The 20,534-nt window shown below is 34.1% G+C and overlaps 1 protein-coding gene across 1 annotated transcript in view; it reads right to left on the bottom strand.

The window, feature by feature from the left end:
• The window catches only part of LOC145268310 (AP-2 complex subunit mu), a 50,189-nt gene that overhangs the window by 22,125 nt on the left and 7,530 nt on the right, over nt 1–20,534 (bottom strand). Inside the window, exons 2-3 of the mRNA XM_080123768.1 lie at nt 3,183–3,278; nt 183–448 (exon numbers count right to left, since the gene is read on the bottom strand). Coding sequence (XP_079979894.1) covers nt 183–448; nt 3,183–3,256 — 340 coding nt within the window. The 5' untranslated portion in view covers nt 3,257–3,278. The remainder of the gene's footprint in view (nt 1–182; nt 449–3,182; nt 3,279–20,534) is intronic.

The following is a 20,534-nucleotide window of genomic DNA, read 5'->3' as shown; positions in this document are numbered from 1 at the left end:
AAAAATTCTTTAATATGTAAAATATTTTAAAACATTATCAATGGTTAGCCACATGCAGTCTGAACGTTTCAATGATAATCATTAGCACACAATCAAAAAAGCTCATCAATAGTCCACAACATGAAATGATATAAAACCTTATTAGATACAAAAGTGTGATGCTAATTAAAAAGTGAACATACCATCTAAAATCTCATAGATCAACACAAAGTTATTCTTTATGTTCTCCTCAGAGATTTTCCCAAAATAGGACTGCATGACTTCACACATTTTCAGCAAAAATTCGAACACCATAGCTGCATTGACATTTTGCTTGGTGACAGCTGCCAGCCAAATATTGGAGCGGCGAATGTGGAAAAAGCTGGTTCGTGCAATGTTGGTCACTGGAGATCTCACTTGCTGCCTCGCGTGGATTACATTCACGCGAAAGGCATCCACTGCGTTGCGTCTGAAAGAAAACGAATAAGGCAAAATCAAAAGGAAATAGAATAAGAATTTTAGTTGGAAATTTAAATTTTGCTTCTGGCTAAACAATTTTCATTTGGTTATTTATGCAGAATAAAGACTTATCGTCAGAATTTTCCTTGCTGAAAGGTGCCAAAATGCTGAGCCAAAGAAATTGCATCAGTTAATAAAACATTTATTTGCTATCATTGGTTTAATATATATATAAAAAAAAATATTTATCTGGATTAAAAAAAAACAAAAAAAAACCCCCAAAAAAACGCATAAAATCTTGTTTGTTATTGAAAAGAAAAAAATATATTCATTCATGAAACTTACCTTACAATGAGTGTTTGTTGATTTGAATTTTAAGTTTAACATTTTGTAAAAATTATCCAATAATTATTCATATTTTTTTTATATAAAAAAAAAAAAAAAAAAAATTGATTTTCATTTTTATTGAAAAATTTGGCCAGCATTTGCACAAAGAAAAGAAAAAAAAATCAAATTCATTCAACATCTCCTGGTATTTTACATAAACTACCCAGAAAATGCTGGCGATAGCACAATCCTTATCCTGCATAATTACATTTAATTTTTTTTTTCTCGATTATCCGAGCACTTGCTATTTTGAATGAAAGGAAAGTTGTTTTAATTCATATATTTTTGGGAGCAGGTGGAGGGATTCAGAGAATAGCTGCTTCTCTTCGTATCCCTTCTGCCAAAATATCTGGTGAGGTGGTTGTTCTTTATTTGGGCGATTCCGTTCTGTCAGGATATCGATGAAAGAGCCAAACCGAACTTCCTGTCCGCCCAGGCATTCACACTAGTAATGTACTAGGTACAATTTATTTTAAAATTTACTTTGTCTAGTTGACTGCTAACATAAAACATTTTTAATCATTTAAATTCTTGTAAATACAAAAAAAAAAAAAAAAAAAAAAATTAAATAAAATTAAAAAAAAATTTAATTTTGAAAGAAATATTAATAGCTGAAGAATTTGTCTATGCTAGGAAAGTATAATGTTCAAACTTACATTCCTTAAATTTAACTTACTAGAATAAGAATTAAAATTTGATTTTAAAAATATTTTTTATTATAAATAATTTAAAAAAAAAAAAAAAAAAAAATCTATTAAATGATGTGAGAATATTTGAATTTTGACAGTAGTAATCAATGTTGCTATTGTCGCAAAAAGATCAGCATGGTTGGATTGAATCGGCTTCTCTGACCTGCACCACATCTTAAATTATCAATATGCCTATATCAATCAATGTCATAAGTGACCAAAATTTAACAATCAGTGTTTAAACTGATGCAAGATTTATTTTCAGCAGTCTCGTAACTATCACTTCCCTAATTTTGTCCTTTAGTTTTCACATTTTACAAGCAATGTTTCTGACAAAGGGGGAAAAATTGCTGTTTACTGGATAAGAATTTATCCATTTAACACTTATCGTTGGGTAGCTTTTGACCTTGAAATAGTATTTTTTTAAAATCTGAGATACTGACCGACAATGGCACCGCCTTTGTTAACGAGCAGTTCAAAAAGTTTGCAGACGGCTGGGGTATACATCTGCGATTTTAGTGCGCCCACGTGCCTAGCGGGAATGGAATTATTGGGAGAAACCACAGGACCGTCAAGACCATCACAAGGGGTGTACAGTGCCTGAAGCGGTCTATTGATATAACGTCACCCCTAAGGACAACATTTCACCCTCTACTGTGCCAGCCGAAGCACTGCACAGGTACTACGTCAGGGTGAGAGGCGTGGACACCAGCCCACTGCCTTAGCTAGAGGCGACAAGAGAGTATCAAAGAGGAGGATGTCGTCTGGGTTAAGAACCCCCGCGGCAAGTGCACAACACGCTACAGAACCGGGCATGTTACTGAGGTGATCACCCCGTAATCAGTGCGGGTTGGCGAGGTGCCCCGTCACATCAAGGATCTTCGATCGACATCACAAGTGCAGCCACCACTCAGTGATGAGAGCAAGACCTGTGAACCATCATTCTGGGTTATGCCGACTTTGTAGGACAGCAATTCTGTGATTAGCAGCCCTAGGTTCACCGACCCTGAAACCGAGGACGAAAGCGAAGGCGAAGACCCCGGCCCCTCTCTCCGAAAAAGTACCCAAAGAAAAAAGGTCACTGCGTCCCTGCCCTCTCTGATAATGATATTGGGGGAGGGTGGGGATTGTGGGAACACAGGCTTACCTCTTAAATGGCCTCGGTGTGCGCTTTGCCGACGCAGCGTCATGATGCTGAAAAGGGTCCAAGATGGCGCCTTCGGCCTTATATAACAATGCAATCTCGCAGAATCTCGTGTGCTCTCGCGCACATATGCGCATTTGGAGGACTGTCTTTTATAAAAACAGGCCACTGGAGCAGATGGGGACAGGCATGAAAATGAGTCTACGGAAAGTACCGACGGATGGCGCAGCTGCACTGCAGTGAGCCAAGGTTTTGTGTACTTTCCTTTTTTCTTTGCAACAACAAAACTAAAAATGAAGATCATTTGTAATACGATCTATATTGGAACGATAAAATAACTTTAAGTTAAAACTAAAATATTTATATATAAAAAATAGAAACTTGTTAAATATATTATAAAAATTGCATTTAAAAGTTTCAAAAGTTAAATATTACAGTTTATTCCTGCTTCTAAACCAAAATGGAAATTATGTGCTGCTGGAAAAAAAGAAAAAAAAACAAAAAAAAAACACAAACACACATACCCTATGTCATCTCGATAGACACGGGAAATCAACACTTCGCCTTTGTGATTATAGATAAAAAGCCCACCAATCATGATTGTATTTTTTGTCGTGTCACTGAAATAAAAAAAAAAAGACAGTTAAAATACTGCATTTTAGAAAATAAAATTAGAATACAATTCTAGTAAAAGTAAATTAAAAAAACTTAAACAAAAAATAAACATGTTCAAAAGAAATGCCCGTTGCAAATGATTAAAAAAAAAAAAAAAAAAAAAAAAAAACACAAAGTAAGCAAAATATATCACAAAAATGACTAAAACTAAAATTCGGGTCCCAAAGAAAATGTCATGACGCCACAACGACGGAAAGAAAAAAACCGTGTCACGACAAGACGACGACGGAAAGAAAAAAAACAAAAAACATGTCACGGCACCACCACGACCGAAAGAAAAACGTGTCACGGCACCACCACGACCCAAAGAAAAACGTGTCACGGCACCACCACGACCCAAAGAAAAACGTGTCACGGCACCACCACGACCCAAAGAAAAACGTGTCACGGCACCACCACGACCCAAAGAAAAACGTGTCACGGCACCACCACGACCCAAAGAAAAACGTGTCACGGCACCACCACGACCCAAAGAAAAACGTGTCACGGCACCACCACGACCCAAAGAAAAACGTGTCACGGCACCACCACGACCCAAAGAAAAACGTGTCACGGCACCACCACGACCCAAAGAAAAACGTGTCACGGCACCACCACGACCCAAAGAAAAACGTGTCACGGCACCACCACGACCCAAAGAAAAACGTGCCACGGCACCACCACGGCCCAAAGAAAAACGTGCCACGGCACCACAAAGACGGAAAGAGAAAACGTGCCACGGCACCACAAAGACGGAAAGAGAAAACGTGCCACGGCACCACAAAGACGGAAAGAGAAAACGTGCCACGGCACCACAAAGACGGAAAGAGAAAACGTGCCACGGCACCACAAAGACGGAAAGAGAAAACGTGCCACGGCACCACAAAGACGGAAAGAGAAAACGTGCCACGGCACCACAAAGACGAAAAGAGAAAACGTGCCACGGCACCACAAAGACGGAAAGAGAAAACGTGCCACGGCACCACAAAGACGGAAAGAGAAAACGTGCCACGGCACCACAAAGACGGAAAGAGAAAACGTGCCACGGCACCACAAAGACGGAAAGAGAAAACGTGCCACGGCACCACAAAGACGGAAAGAGAAAACGTGTCACGGCACCACAAAGACGGAAAGAGAAAACGTGTCACGGCACCACAAAGACGGAAAGAGAAAACGTGTCACGGCACCACAAAGACGGAAAGAGAAAACGTGTCACGGCACCACAAAGACGGAAAGAGAAAACGTGTCACGGCACCACAAAGACGGAAAGAGAAAACGTGTCACGGCACCACAAAGACGGAAAGAGAAAACGTGTCACGGCACCACAAAGACGGAAAGAGAAAACGTGTCACGGCACCACAAAGACGGAAAGAGAAAACGTGTCACGGCACCACAAAGACGGAAAGAGAAAACGTGTCACGGCACCACAAAGACGGAAAGAGAAAACGTGTCACGGCACCACAAAGACGGAAAGAGAAAACGTGTCACTGCACCACAAAGACGGAAAGAGAAAACGTGTCACGGCACCACAAAGACGGAAAGAGAAAACGTGTCACGGCACCACAAAGACGGAAAGAGAAAACGTGTCACGGCACCACAAAGACGGAAAGAGAAAACGTGTCACGGCACCACAAAGACGGAAAGAGAAAACGTGTCACGGCACCACAAAGACGGAAAGAGAAAACGTGTCACGGCACCACAAAGACAGAAAGAGAAAACGTGTCACGGCAACACAAAGACAGAAAGAAAAACGTGTCACGGCAACACAAAGACAGAAAGAAAAACGTGTCACGGCATCACGAAGACAGAAAAAAACGTGTCACGGCACCACGAAGACAGAAAAAAACGTGTCATGGCACCACAAAGATAGAAAGAGAAAACGTGTCATGGCACCACGAAGACAGAAAAAAACGTGTCATGGCACTACAAAGATAGAAAAAAAACGTCTCATGGTACCATGGAGACGGAAAGAAAAAAAACGTCTCACGGCACTACGAAAACAAAAATATGTAGCATCATGAAGTAAATATGTGTAATTTTTTTGTAATTGAGTGAAGAGGTTTTGATAGAATTTTTTTTTTAGACGCTTGGATACTTCTCTGTGCTTATAAATAATCAACCTAGACTTCCTAATAATCTAAATACATGAATTCCTCTTGTTCTGCATGGACTCTCAAACTATGAACATGCATTCTATGTTCACATATCCTTGTTTTAAACATACAAAATCTTTCACAAGCTTTTGCTTCACAGCACATTTCGTTTGTGAGTATTATAACATTTATTCTTATTTTTAAGCTTTACCTGCGACGGTTTTCCTTAAAAATGGGCCTAAAATTGGCTTTTCCAAAAAATGACCCTAAAATGAATTCTCCAAAAGTTTTATCAGTACATCATAAGAGTTCAATGTTTTTCAGTCGCGTGGTAATTCTTGCTTCTCTTATTTTGTCCCTTAGTCCTTACTGACCAATTTTTATGATTTCAGGTTTCAAAGAACAGTTACAGCAGGGATTGGAATACACCCTACTAAAGCTTGATTGTCAGTTGGTCAAATTACAAATTCAATTTGGATGTGAGGACGCATTAGAAGAACGATATGCAATAAAATTTTGTTTTAAACTTGGAAAAAATGGCACAGAAATGTATGCGATTCTTCAGACTGCTTTTGGACCATTTTGCATGAATTGAGCATCAGTTTTTGGATGGCATAAGAGATTCAAGAAAGGCACAGAGTCTGTGAAAGATGATGAAAGGTGTAGGAGTAAGGAAGTCAGAACACCAGAGTTGATTGGCCAAATAAAGAATTTGATGGATAAGGACCGTCGTATGTCTATAGAGACAATAAATGCACAATTTGATATCAGTGTGGGAACTGTACATACAATTATTCGCAAGGAACTGAAGATGCAGAAGATTTACGCAAAGTTTGTCCCAAGGCTGCTCTAAGAAGATCAGAAAAAAAAGACCTTGTCTTGGGCATCAAGACAGTTCCTCATCCTCCCTGTAGTCTAGGCCTTGCTCTTTGTGATTTTTGGTTATTCTCTAAGCTCAAAGAAAATCTTAGAGGCTGTCATTATGAGGCAATTGAGGTGAAAGGCTGTGACAAGGGTCATTGACACGCTCACACAAGAGGACATTCAAACGTTAGAATGGTACAACAAGTGCATTGCAGCCGGAGGAGATTACATCGAAGGGGACTAAAGTTTTATGTGTATACTATCAATTAAAACTGCCCATATGTAAAGTCTGGAAACTTATTAAAGGCACCTAATATGTTTCTGATAAAGGGGAAATAATTGCTGTTTTATAGGTTGGAACTCATTAAGACTCATTGTTGGCCAGTTTTGACCATTAGTTTCTTACATCAAGTGAGTTTATGCCTTGTTTGGAGCGATTTCCATTAAAAAAAAAAAAAAAAAAAAAAAAAAAAATTGGTTGTTGAATGTATTTCTAAACATCTATTTTCATATGACCACTTGTCCAACAAAAAAAAAAAAGAAAAAAAAAAAGAAATCACAGTATTTAAACAAGAAAAAAAAAAAGATAAAAATGTTTGAATGACATTAAAGAGGTCAAAACTTAGTCTGCAAAAATATCTTATAATCTAAGGATCCATCTCTGTTGAGCATTGTTTATTACCAGTTCAGTAATTAAAAACAAAGGTCATAACATGTTTCCTCAGTTGAACATAGATCGAAGTATATTATACTTTCTGATACTACACTCAATTTGTTCTTTTCCTGGGTCAGTAAAAGAGATCCTTCTAGATTGAGACAATCCAAGATGCCCCTTTTTATGGAGCTGGATTTTCCTCACATTACAAACTGATCTTATGTCTAAGTCAGCCCTTGTGGGGAGGCAAGTCCATATACCCTACTGCTAACAGTTAATATTCATAGCAAAAACATTTATCAAACCAAAGATATGTTTAATAATTTTTTTTTTTTTTTTTTTACATAGAGTTCACCACTTATCAAGGCCCAATGGCCACTCGGGGATAAGGGCTATTGTGTGTACAGTAATCAAAGAGATAGTGTAGCAATAGTATTGGAGAATTGGTAAGGTGTCATTACTTGGGGGGGGCGGTTCATCAGGAATTTGTTTGTGTTGGACTTGAAGACATCCAGGTTGAAGTTGGGAGGGAAACAGGCAAGCGGAACAGCGTTCCACAGGCGTGCAGTTCTAAGAAAGAAGCTTTGTTCATGGAATCTACATACAGGTTGTACTTGTGAGTGATTGGATGATAAAATTAAAACAACATTTATCAGGTGAATTATCAATGTCTGTGCATCACTTGTGAAGATGGCCATGATCATGCAGTTGTTGTACGAGATGAACTATCAGCTCGATCTGAACTCTGAAGTATCTCCTGCCTGTAGGACACCTAGATCATGACTCAGTAGCAGAGGTGCCGACTGCTTTGTATTCAGTCTTTTCTAATTTGTACTAGCCTGGGTGTGTGTTGAGCAAAAAAAATAAAAATAAAAAAAGTTGTAGTAGGCAGACAGGCTCGGACCCGTGACGAAGGCAGGAAAAAAAGTGGAGGCGTGTGTGTAAAGGTGTTCCTATGTACAATGCCTCCCCACGGGACAGAGTTAGACACCAGGGTCGTTTTTTAACATGGAGAAAAGGAACAAAAATAAAAATTGTCTCAGTCGTGAAGGATTTCTCCTCCACTGACAGAGAACAAAAAATTGAAGTGCAGCATCTGAAGAACAGATACTACACTTTGATCTTGTCCCGAAGGTCAAGTATGTTGGTTGAGAAAAAAAAAAGAAAAAAAAAAAAAAAGGAAAATTGTGAGCGCAATAAAAGAAATAATAAAATGAAATTAAAATTTAAAAAAAAAAAAAAAAATTTAAAAAAGTGGTAGTAGGCAGGCAGACTCAAACGCATACCGTAAAGGACGAAAAGAAAGTGAACAAAAAAAAAAAAAAAAGTGATGTGTTAGCTACTGTGCCCATTGCCAAACCGGAAGTAACGTAGATTCAAATTAAGGCTAGACAATTGAAAAGAGAGGATGACTTGAAAATATCAGCGAAAAACCGACCCCTTCCTGTAGAAAAGTGCCCAGTTGAGGGTGAAGAAAATGTTTTTTCGCCAATTTTTCGATATTTGCCTCCGAAGGGTAGAGCTTCAAAATAATACCGATCTTGTGAAAATCCGTCGCCTGTGGAAAGTTTTTGCGAGACATGCAGGCCTTGGATCAACAACACCAGCGTTATTCCATCTGTGTTGGTGGAATAAATCAGTCAAAGACAACAATGAGGCTCTTCTAGCACCAAACGAAGACTTTCCAGCAGGTTCTAAACTTCCCCGGAAAGAGTGAGTAACATTCAATCAGGCCCAAGTGAAGAGTGCCAAGACATGGAACAACCTTTACAAGTGCGGCTATGTACATGATACTCATTATCCCTGCAGTGCTGATGTGCAGACTATCGCACACATCTCCACAGACTTTCCCCTAAGCGAGGCATGCTCCGATGTGGACCTACATGGATCTCAAGATGTAGTGAAACACTATGATGATGACCATAAAGGAGCTGTTTTAAAAGTCTTGAATCTGGCATGCGGCATATACACCCAACGAACCTGGCACTGCTGTAGCATGGTACGTGTTGACAGGAGGCTTGACCAGACTAAAACATCTGTGTTTGGTATCTTGTCTTGCGACTATATTTTCATCAATCTACAATCATGTGGAAGTGGTTCAGTTTAATAGCATGTTTGGCATACACAGTCCAAGGTTTGCAGGCATACATAAAGATCGTAAGAATCACAACCTTGTAAACCTGTTCCCCTAGCTGCATTGATATTCAGAAATTTGAATGTAATGTAAACTAACATCTTGTTAATATTTTTTAGGCATGGTCCCAAATAGTACTCCCTTACATCTAAGTGGCAATATGCCTTGTTAGGGGTAAATATGAGTAAAAAAAAAAATAAATAAAAAAAATTCACCATTCCATTTAAAAACAATGCACTTCTATTGTTTCAACCTAAAATGATATATGGTTTCAAAGTTCATATCTAATTTCTACGCACATTTAACCAGATTGGATGTGTGGAGACATTTGGGATCGTATTAATGCACTTATCATAGAACAAAAAATAGTTGGGGAGAAGGCTGGAAAACTGATGGAGAGAGAGAGAGAGAGAGAGACCGGGAGGGGGGATACATAGAGGTTTTTATTTAAAGAGAACTGCCTGCCTGTGGAACTATACTGCATTGTTGCATTCCAGCAGACTACAACATGGTCGTTTTCAAGTCCAATGTAAACAGATTCTTGTTGAACCATCCCCTTTCGGTTTGGTGATGGACGCAACGGCAAAGACGTCACATTTTTTTTTTTTCACGTTCTTTTCCTCCTTCGCAGTACACATTCAAGCCTGCCTACTAATTTTTTTTTTTTTTACTCAACACACCACCAAAAACCCGGGCAACGCCAAACACCCAGGCTAGTGCTAAATAAAACATGAAGTTTTTGTATGAACAAGCCCCCATGTTTGCCCAGCTGGGCAAACTTGAGTCCTTGTATCGGAAAAATATCCACTAAATAAAACGTTTAGTAAATCGTTATTTATTTATTTTTTATTTGTTTTTTTTTTTGCATTTCCATACACCAAACATGGATATAAATATCACTAAAACATCTGCTGGGTCATAAGCTTAATTTCGAACCGCCTGCCTGCCTGTCTGTCTGTCTGTCTGACACACGGTAAATCAAACTTACTAAGGGAGATAATAACTTCCGGTAAATGCCGGAAAAATATCCAGTAAATAAAACATTGTTTAGTAAATCGTTATTTTTTTTGCATTTCCATACACCAAACATGGATATAAATATCACTGAAACATCCGGTGGGTCATAAGCTTCATTTCGGTACCTTACTTGTCTGGGTGGGTTGCCTGTAGGCTGAGTCAAACCACGTCACTCACACACACACACACCCAGACAGACAGTATGAAAATTTATAATAGGATTACTTAAGATATATTTATTTGTGACATAGGATATTAGTTGACCTTCACAGGTCAAAAATTAAAATGTGCCTAATAAGAAATGAATATCTCCATTTGTATAAAGTTATGTACACGTACATATTTATATATTTATATACCGTAGTGAAGCCGCACTCATGCTAAGCAGGTTGAACTGACTTCCTCTAAAGAAGGAAGTTTCTAGGGAATATTAAAATCACAAACGGTTCCCCCAGTTGCATGTATAAATAATATATTCGTATGTGCAAGATTTCCTCCTAAATCGATCATTATGATTTCGAAACATAACTGACAGGTGTAAAAGTGTGTAACGTGAGTTTCATAGAAGGGGATTAAAAAGGGTGGAAAGCTTTTCTCGAAAATCCAGATACCTGAAATTTTTGTGAAATTTTAACAACTATTAGGCATCAATCAATAAATATTCCCCAATTTTCAATATTTTTTAATTATTTTAAAATGGACATAATATGAACACTCTGATTTGATAACGAAAATCTCAGATTCACAGTTATTAGCTACTAATTCGCTCAATTTCAATTTCTTTTGACCCCTTAAGCTTAAATTAAAAATTTTAGATATTATCTACAATAAAAATCATGTAATAGATTTTTACTCAAAATTGGAATAAAAATTCTAGACATAAGGTTTAATATTATTATATATTGCCTTTAATCTTCATAAGGGAGTGGGGGGGATAAGTGGTGTAAAACTTCTGTTCAGGGAATTCATTTTACCTGCCCCGAGATAGGTATTCTTTTAGTTATAAAACTAACAAAAAAAAAATTAGTTATTTATATAAAACTAAAAAAATGTAGTAGGCAGGCAGGCTCAAACCCATGACACGAAGACGGAAAAGAAAGTGGAGGTGTGTGTAAGGGTATTGTTTGAGCAAAAAAGTGGTAGTAGGTAGACAGGCTCAAACCCATACAACGAAGGAGGAAAAGAAAGTGATGAAAAAAAAAAAAAAATGTGATGCATTAGCTGTTGCACCCATCACCAAACCGGAAGTGACGTAGGTTTAAATGAAGGCTAGACAATCGAAAAGAGGTGAGGACTTTCAAAAATATCAGAAAAAAAAAAGAAAAAAAAAGAAAAAAAAAAAGAAAAAAAAAAAGAAAAAAAAGAAAAAAAAAGAAAAAAGAAAAAAAAGAAAAAAAAAAGAAAAGAAAAAAAGAAAGAAAAAAAGAAAGAAAAAAAAAAGAAAAAAAAAAGAAAAAAGAAAAAAAAGAAAAAAAGGAAAAAAAGGAAAAAAAGGGAAAAAAAGGAAGAAAAAAAAGGAGGAAAAAAAAGAAAAAAGAAAAAAAAAAAAGGAACAAAAGGAGAAAAAAAAAGAAAAAAAAGAAAAGAAAAAAAAAAAAAAAAAAAAAAAAGCGACACCTCCATGTAGAAAAGTGCCCAGTTGCGGGTGAAGGAATTAATGTTTTTGGCCAATTTTTCGATATTTGTCTCTAAAGGGTCGAGCTTCAAAATGATACTGATCTCGTGAAAATCCGTTGCCTCTATCAAGTTTACAAGACATACAAACATACATTTAAACAAAAAGGTGAAATTTGTATTATAGAAGACTAGCAAGCTGTCCGGCATTGCTCAGTTATAAAATATGCTTAAATATAATTTAATTTATGCAGATTTCATAGTTATTATTATAATAGAGCCAATTCTCTTGATTATTACATTGTACCCAATACATATTGTAATAGCCCCTAGCATGGCCCAGTCATAAAATATGACTAAATACAATTCATGCAGATGTCATTATTATTACAGAGCCAATTCTCTATTGATTATTACATTGTACCTAGTATATAGTAATGATTTCAAAAGTTAAAAATGACTTGGGTGCCATTAGTTAGAATCGAAACCAAAACATTTAATGCTCAAGCCTTATTTATTACCATTTGAGCTAACAGATGCCAGAACTTAAAAAATTAACAGACTTTACCGCATAAATGTATATATGTGCATGTATAGAAGGTAAACATTTAGTAGACTTACACCTGCCAATTTTTTTTTTTTTTTTTTTTTTTTTTCAATTTTGATCCCTCAGCAGCTATTTTTACCGGCTAATTTGTTCCACGGATCCAAATCCTTATATATCAAGTTTCAAGTATATAGACCAAAATTTGGCAGAGTAGTTTTCTAGAGACCATTCCATAGACGGAAAAGGTCACTTTTATACATACATAGATTTATGTCAAAATAGGCAAGATCCAATTTGACATGTGTAAATATATATTTTTAATCAAATTTGTGATAATCAAATTATTAGAATATATAGTAAAGATTCTTTTTTTTTTTATGGAAATCGCTCTAGACAAGGTGTGAAGCCATTTGATGTAAGGAGCAAACAAGAACGAAAAATGACAGGAGATGCTTATTGATTATAGTCTTAAAAAGACCAAAGTTATAGGTAGGAGGAAAACGATCAGCAGGAAGGGAGATCCATAAACTTGAAGTTCCTGGAAAGAAGCTACTAGAATAGGAAGCTGTATTACAATCAAGTCTCAAAACAGCAAATTGATGGATACTCGGCCAACGAGATGGAACAAGGAATCGATCAAACAATTCTTAAGAACACATGCTATTATAGCATGTATATATATATATATATATATATATATATATATATATATATATATGCTATTATAGCATGTATATATATATATATATATATATATATGCTATTATAGCATGTATATATATATATATATATATATATATATATGCTATTATAGCATGTATATATATATATATATGCTATTATAGCATGTATATATATATATATGCTATTATAGCATGTATATATATATATATATATATATATATATATATGCTATTATAGCATGTATATATATATATATATATATATGCTATTATAGCATGTATATATATATATATATATGCTATTATAGCATGTATATATATATATATATATATATATGCTATTATAGCATGTATATATATATATATATATGCTATTATAGCATGTATATATATATATATATATATATATATGCTATTATAGCATGTATATATATATATATATATATATATGCTATTATAGCATGTATATATATATATATATATATATATGCTATTATAGCATGTATATATATATATATATATGCTATTATAGCATGTATATATATATATATATATATATATATGCTATTATAGCATGTATATATATATATATATATATATATGCTATTATAGCATGTATATATATATATATATATATATGCTATTATAGCATGTATATATATATATATATATATATGCTATTATAGCATGTATATATATATATATATATATGCTATTATAGCATGTATATATATATATATATATATATATATATATATATATATATATATGCTATTATAGCATGTATATATATATATATATATATGCTATTATAGCATATATATATATATATATATATGCTATTATAGCATATATATATATATATATATATGCTATTATAGCATATATATATATATATATATATGCTATTATAGCATATATATATATATATATATGCTATTATAGCATATATATATATATATATATATATATATATATATATATATATATATATATATAAAAAGACTGAGACTAACAACATTACTTCTGTGAGATGTTGCAGAAAAAAAGAGATTCACCAGCCCAAATATAACAGTACGCCATATGTGGTCTGATAGTAGATTTGTAGATATAGAGAATAGTTTCATGCACAAGAAAAGGTTAGACTGATGGAGAGAACAGTTATTACTGATCACCCTGAAAGAAATAGAAATCCCAATTTGGTGTTTTTATGACAAAAAACATGCAATAAGATGACAAGTCACATGGATGGGGGAAAAAAAAAAACAACAGAATTCCACTAATTAGTAGACTATTTTCGCTTGAAGTCTTTTTCAATTATTAGCCCTCATGAGAAACGTAGGAGGTGAGAAGACCAAATTCTGATGTACATTATCATCGACAAGAATTTCAATCTACAGTAAAACCCCGGAATATGGTGGCCCCGACATACGCTTTTTTTGAGGTTTTTTTCAGGTTACGATAGGAACACTATTATTGTATTTACCCTGCCTTACGGTGTTATTTATAATGTTATTTAATTATATACATGTGTATTATATACTGTACTGTATTTTGTTACTTATTTTTAATATGCACTGTATAAAATTTTGCTTAGGCCTGCCATATGGTGATTTCAACTTACTATCCCAACTCTGGAATGGATTAATGCCGTATCCTGGGGTTCTACTGTATTTTTAAATTTTCACCCCCAATACCTAGTAATTTTTTTTTTTGCATCCCAATGCCTAGTAATTTTTTTTTTTTTGCATCCCAATGCCTAGTAATTTTTTTTTTTTTGCATCCCAATGCCTAGTAATTTTTTTTTTTTTTGCATCCCAATGCCTAGTAATTTTTTTTTTGCATCCCAATGCCTAGTAATTTTTTTTTGCATCCCAATGGGTAGTAATTCTTTTTTCACCACGATGCCTAGTAATTCTTTTTTCACCACAATGTCTAGTAACTTTTTGTCTTGATAGAAAAAAAATGGTAGTATTTTTTGTCAGTGTTTCTGCTTCAAGAAACTGTCCACTAGAGGAGCTGGTGATAATGCCAGTTCTTGTCTTGAATTCTCCCATATCAGAATAAAACAAAAAGAAAAATCTGTGTGATGTATTTACCAGTTATGAAATGAAAATACCATATTCCAAAAGTCACATGAATTGATCAAAATAGTTTGATTTTTTGGAATATATTTTGTTTCATAACGGGTACTTGCATCATACAGATTTTTTATTTATTTTTGTTTTTTAATCTAGAGGGAATTCTGGACACGAACTACAATGCCTAGTATATACAAGTTCAAAGTCACCTTACACAAGCACTCAGACAAAATATGTACATAGATGTACATATATTGTTTTTTTATGTTGCTACATTTTTGCTAATAAATTTGATTTTATTTGAAACTAAGAATTTGTCATAGCGACTACATGCCCATCAGTTGTTTTCAGTTAATATCAGATTGACAAAGAAAGTTCTTACAGTTTTTAACTTTAAAATTCAGATTAACATATCTCAGCACAAATAAAAATTACTTGATCGATATAAGCACCATAACAATCAACACTTATGCCAACGCAAAACAAGTGCATTTATGCCAGTAACGTAAAAATCTTGCTTTCTGGTGGCGATGAAGTTGCTGAAGGTGTTTTTGATATCGCATAGGTTTTTGAAGCATTTCTCAAGCAGAAAATTGTCGAGATGCTTGAAAAAATGGTAATCTGTAGGTGAGAGGTGTGGAGGTCAAATATAATGAATTTAAAACTTAAAATATTGCAGTATTTAAAAAAATTTAACTCAATTTAACATTATATATATACATTTTTAATGCTGCAATATTTTAAGTTATAAAGTTATATTTTTTATTAGAATATCTTGTCTTTTTTCAGTTTTAACAACTAGTCCTATTTACTTCCTAAGCTTAGTCTTAACCATATTACTTCTCATGCTTGCATTTTTCTATGTAATCTATGATTTTTCCAGGCTTTGCTTTGAAATAATCTGTTTTGTGTTCAAGATGATACGCATAGTCAACAATCCATAAAAAATTACCAACTTCTTAAATTGCTTAAAATAAAAAAATAAAATAAAAGATGTAATTAAGTAAATAAACAGAAAGAAAGGACAACAAAAAAAAAAAAAAAAAAAAAAAAGAGAAACAGAAGCAAAATATTATCAGCCCTAGCACATCAAAGAGCATCACTTTTGTTAATTCTGTATATAACCCAAATAAGATGGCACGCGAGTGACATTCCCGCTATGGTTTATGAAGGTGTCTACAGTGAAAAAGTTGCCATGGTAATCAAAAGCCAATCAGAAGAAATAGTTTCTCACATTCCTTACTAATTCTGAGGACTTTTGAACACCAATAATTTTATAACTTGTTTTACTGAATGAAAACTGAAAATTTTTATTTCAAAATATAACTGAGAAATTGAGGTATGAACTGCAAAAATTGTTTCAAATTTGATAAAAAATCAGTGAATGGTGAAGCTTTAAAGCATTTCTCAACAAGTAAAACTAACACTTAGCCACATATTCAAACACTACCGTATTTGAATGATATACCATTCAAACATGTTAGTGTTTGAATATATGGTTAGTGGCAGTTAAAGTCATTTAGAACTGCTTTAAAGCTTCACTGATCACATTTTTTCGACCAAATTTCAAACAATTATTACAGTTTATAGATCACCTTCTCAGCTATATTGGGAAAAACTTTTTAAATTTTCGTTCAGTAAAACAAAAGTTATGATGAATTTACTGGTGTTCAAAATCATACAAATTCATAAAGAGATGAGAGACGTTTTTTATGACTGGCTTCCATAGCAGCCACATCGTTTCAGCAACTAGTGTTGCTACTAATTCATCACTCTCGCAAAAAGAGAAGTAACAAGTGAAACAGAGAGAATGAAAGCAGACGAGTGCCGTACATTGTTATATATGTGTATGTTATGTTTATGGGGGCAAAATAATAAGACTGAAATTAAACAAAGAACAAGTGAATTTACTGCAAGCCTGGAAAAATCATGGATTGCAATAGAAAAATGCAAGCATGAAAAGTAATATGGTTAACCTTAAACATGGAAAAGAAAAGGACAAGATATTCTAGAAAAAAATATAAATTTATAATAATTTAAAATATTGCAGAATTGATATGTTAAATTGAATTAAAAAAAATAACTTCTTAATATTGCAATATTTTAAGCTATAAATTTATTTTTTACTAGAATATCTTGTCCTTTTTTTTTTTTCCATGCTCGCATTTTTTTTATTGTAGTATATATATATATATATATATATATATATATGTACGTACGTACGTCAGGGGTGTGAGTTCCGTTATAGAAGCGTCAATTTAATTTGAATAAAATAAAATATGCATCAAGTGTCTTGAAAGCCAAATTGAAACGCAATATTACAAAAATAAACAAATATTTTACTTGTTTGAAATTTATAATTTAAATATATTTCGGAGTCAAACTCCATCCTCACACCACTGACGTTAATCTCGCAGCCAATGCACTGTTCCCAGCATTTCAAAATACAACCGCTGAGACAACATGCAGATCTTTACTATGGACTATTCTTTCTCCAAGTTTACAAAATGGCGAGAAAGAAAAAAAAATAAATAAATAAAAAATACTGAAGATGGAGTTCGACTCCAAAATTTATTTAAATTATAAATTTTAAACAAGTAAAACATTTGTTTATTTTTGTAAAATTATGTTGTAATTTGGCTTTCAAGTGCATCTGGTGCGCATTATATATATATATATATATATATATATATATATATATATATATATATATATATTAGCATTGGGACAATTAATCGGAATCGAAAAATCAGAGCTTTTTGGGGGTATCAAAATCGGAAAAATTTGCGCCTATTTTCCGATGCGAAAACCGATTCCTTAAATTATCTTTTTTATTTGATTTTGTTTTTATAAAACATCTTCCACTGCTTGTTGTAATAATAAAATAATATTTACTGATTTAAACTTCCAGGAAGATTAAAATCTCTAGATCACCTCCTCACAAGTATGTTTTTACGTTTGAGAAAACATAAGCACATTTAAGATGTGTTTTTACAGTAATCGGGATAAAATAACACTTTTATAGTTAAATATTTAGAGATTTATAAAGAATTGGAATTAGAAATTGTATCGGAATTGGGAGTTTAGTACGGAATCAGTAATTGTATTGGAAGAATCGTCCCACCACTAATATATATAGTCACCCACATACAGCACCGTTTCACAGCTTATCAGTGCGGCTAGAAAAACAACAACCTCAAGCCAGGAGCTTCTAACCGGTGCGCTATACGGCTGCTGCTATGCGGGCAGTAAATTAATATGTGACCAGTGCATTAATGTTTTGACATTTTCCAAATACCTAAGTTCAATTTGTTTACACAAAAAGCATCGCTTCATACGCTAATGGTAATTTGTATATCACTTCCCAAATGCTCAACCTAAGATAGGGAGCATTATATATATATAATACAAAACAAATGCTGATTTAATTTGTTTGGAAGAAGCAATTTTGTATGTAAACATGACAAAGGGTTAGGGTTATGGAAGGATTGATACAATAAAAAAGCACAATTTATTATTTTATTTTACTTCAAACAAGGGATATTACTACTGAGATATTAGGGGCTACTGATAATCAGAAACTACATTTTTAGAGGGCATCCTAAGTGAGTACTTGTACAACAATACCTTTGTTCCCATTACATTGAAATTTCTGCATGTTTAACTGTCTCGGAAACAAGGAGCAGGGATAAAATTCCAAAGGTACACTGTTCAAGGAGAGAAACTGTTATAGTAGAAACCCCTATGTCATCTGAGGATCCCCATCGTCAAGAGAAGGGATTTAATTGATGGCTGGATACATTTATGTCGAAGAGTTATCAGAGTAAGCTCGGAACACGTTCCATCGAAGTAGTTACAAAAACAAGTCCAGCGATGCCACATTTGAGTGATGAGACAGGGATGGAGCTTAGACAGTGAGAGATTTATTAGATTATTATAAAAGTTGTTTTACTCAGTGTTCATGTTGGAATTTATCAGTTTTTCTTTTCTTGGGAGATTGGAGGGAGTAAGTATAGTTATGATGTCTAGGTGGGGATCACCAGTCATGTGGATATCTATTTTCACAAAATCATGGCTTGATTTCCAAACGATTCCATCATTACAACACTTAAAAATATCAATCGTTAAAGAGGATCTCTAATTGCCTTAACATAAGGAAAATCCAGTGTGGAGGGTCACTTTCTGGATTGAGAGAGAAATAAAAATTGCTTCAGTCTAGACGGATTTCCCCTTAATCAGAGTGAGGGCAGAACAGATACTAAACCTTGTCCCTAGTCTGAAAGCAAGCTAAGTTAGGTGCAAGGTTGGTTTATAAGAGATCCTGTCCTACAAGAAAAAGGCATTCTAGGTGGGTTCAAAATTTGATTGTGCTCCATCAGCATTTACAGGTGAGGCAGCCTCAGACAATCAATCCCCATTCCCAAAGAAAGTAATATTTGGGAGGATGGCCTGCTGCAACTCACCAGATACTAGACATGGATCACAGGTCAGGTAAATAAAATAAAATAAAATAACAAATAAATGTTACTAAAGGAAAACTAAATTACAATTATACCTACCTGGATAAGTTTCTGCATTTTATCTTATTTAAAAAAAAAAAAAAAAAAAAAAAAAAAAAAGAATGGTTGACATTAGATGGATATCTGGAGAATCTTCATAATCGTTCGAAAATCGAAAATTAAACAATACCCATCCAACAAAAGTCACCAATCGCATTAAAATGTAAAGTTCACTCAGTATTGTTTAATTTTCAATGCTTGAGCCAGACAAGCATCTAATGTCAGCCATTTTTTTCTTGTTCTAACTTAACACTTGGTACTAATTGGGTTTCAAAGTAAATAAGCACTTTAAAATAAGTTAAGACAAAACACTTATCCAGGTACTAATCTGAAGAGCACCTTATCTTGCCTTGTTGAATACTTGTTTTCTGACCACTTTTTCGATTTGTTGTCTATATTGAACAGAGATGTGTCCTCTATTTCAACCATCATTTTAATTTTGTCAGCATCTGGTAAAGCAAAACTCTTTGCCAAGAACTTTGCAGCAAATTCTACTCTTTTCAATATAACTGCCTACCCAGTGTATTTCCTCCTGTAACTGAAATTATACGACATACAAATATCTGTGTGATGTTGGCAAGCTCATCAAAGACCTTGAGTTCAGTAAAGAAACTGGCCTCGATGGCATTCCTATCATAGTGCCCAAAAAAAAGCTTCAACTAGAACTAGCTTCCATATTTACAAAACTGTTTAAACGTCGCCTTAAAGAGAAATGCTTTCCAACACCCTGGAAAATTTCATCAGTCTGCCCCGTATTTAAAAATTCTGGAGATCGGTCATCTCCCTCTCAGTACAGACCAAGGAATCGCCTGCACATCATGAGTAAGTTTGCTGGAATCTAATCAACCACCTCAGCAGAAATAACATACTCAGTGGCATGCAATATGTTTTCCATTCTGTTAGATCTACAACTGATGTGCTACCTGCAATATCACACAGGATTAGTGAATCTCTCGACCAAGCGCTTCATTTCTA

The sequence above is a fragment of the Euprymna scolopes genome, chromosome 43, assembly GCF_053919585.1.
Source record: "Euprymna scolopes isolate OS-2025 chromosome 43, ASM5391958v1, whole genome shotgun sequence".
NCBI classification, from domain to species: domain Eukaryota; kingdom Metazoa; phylum Mollusca; class Cephalopoda; order Sepiida; family Sepiolidae; genus Euprymna; species Euprymna scolopes.
Note: the sequence above shows the minus strand (reverse complement) of the source record. Positions and strands in the feature narration are given on the sequence as shown.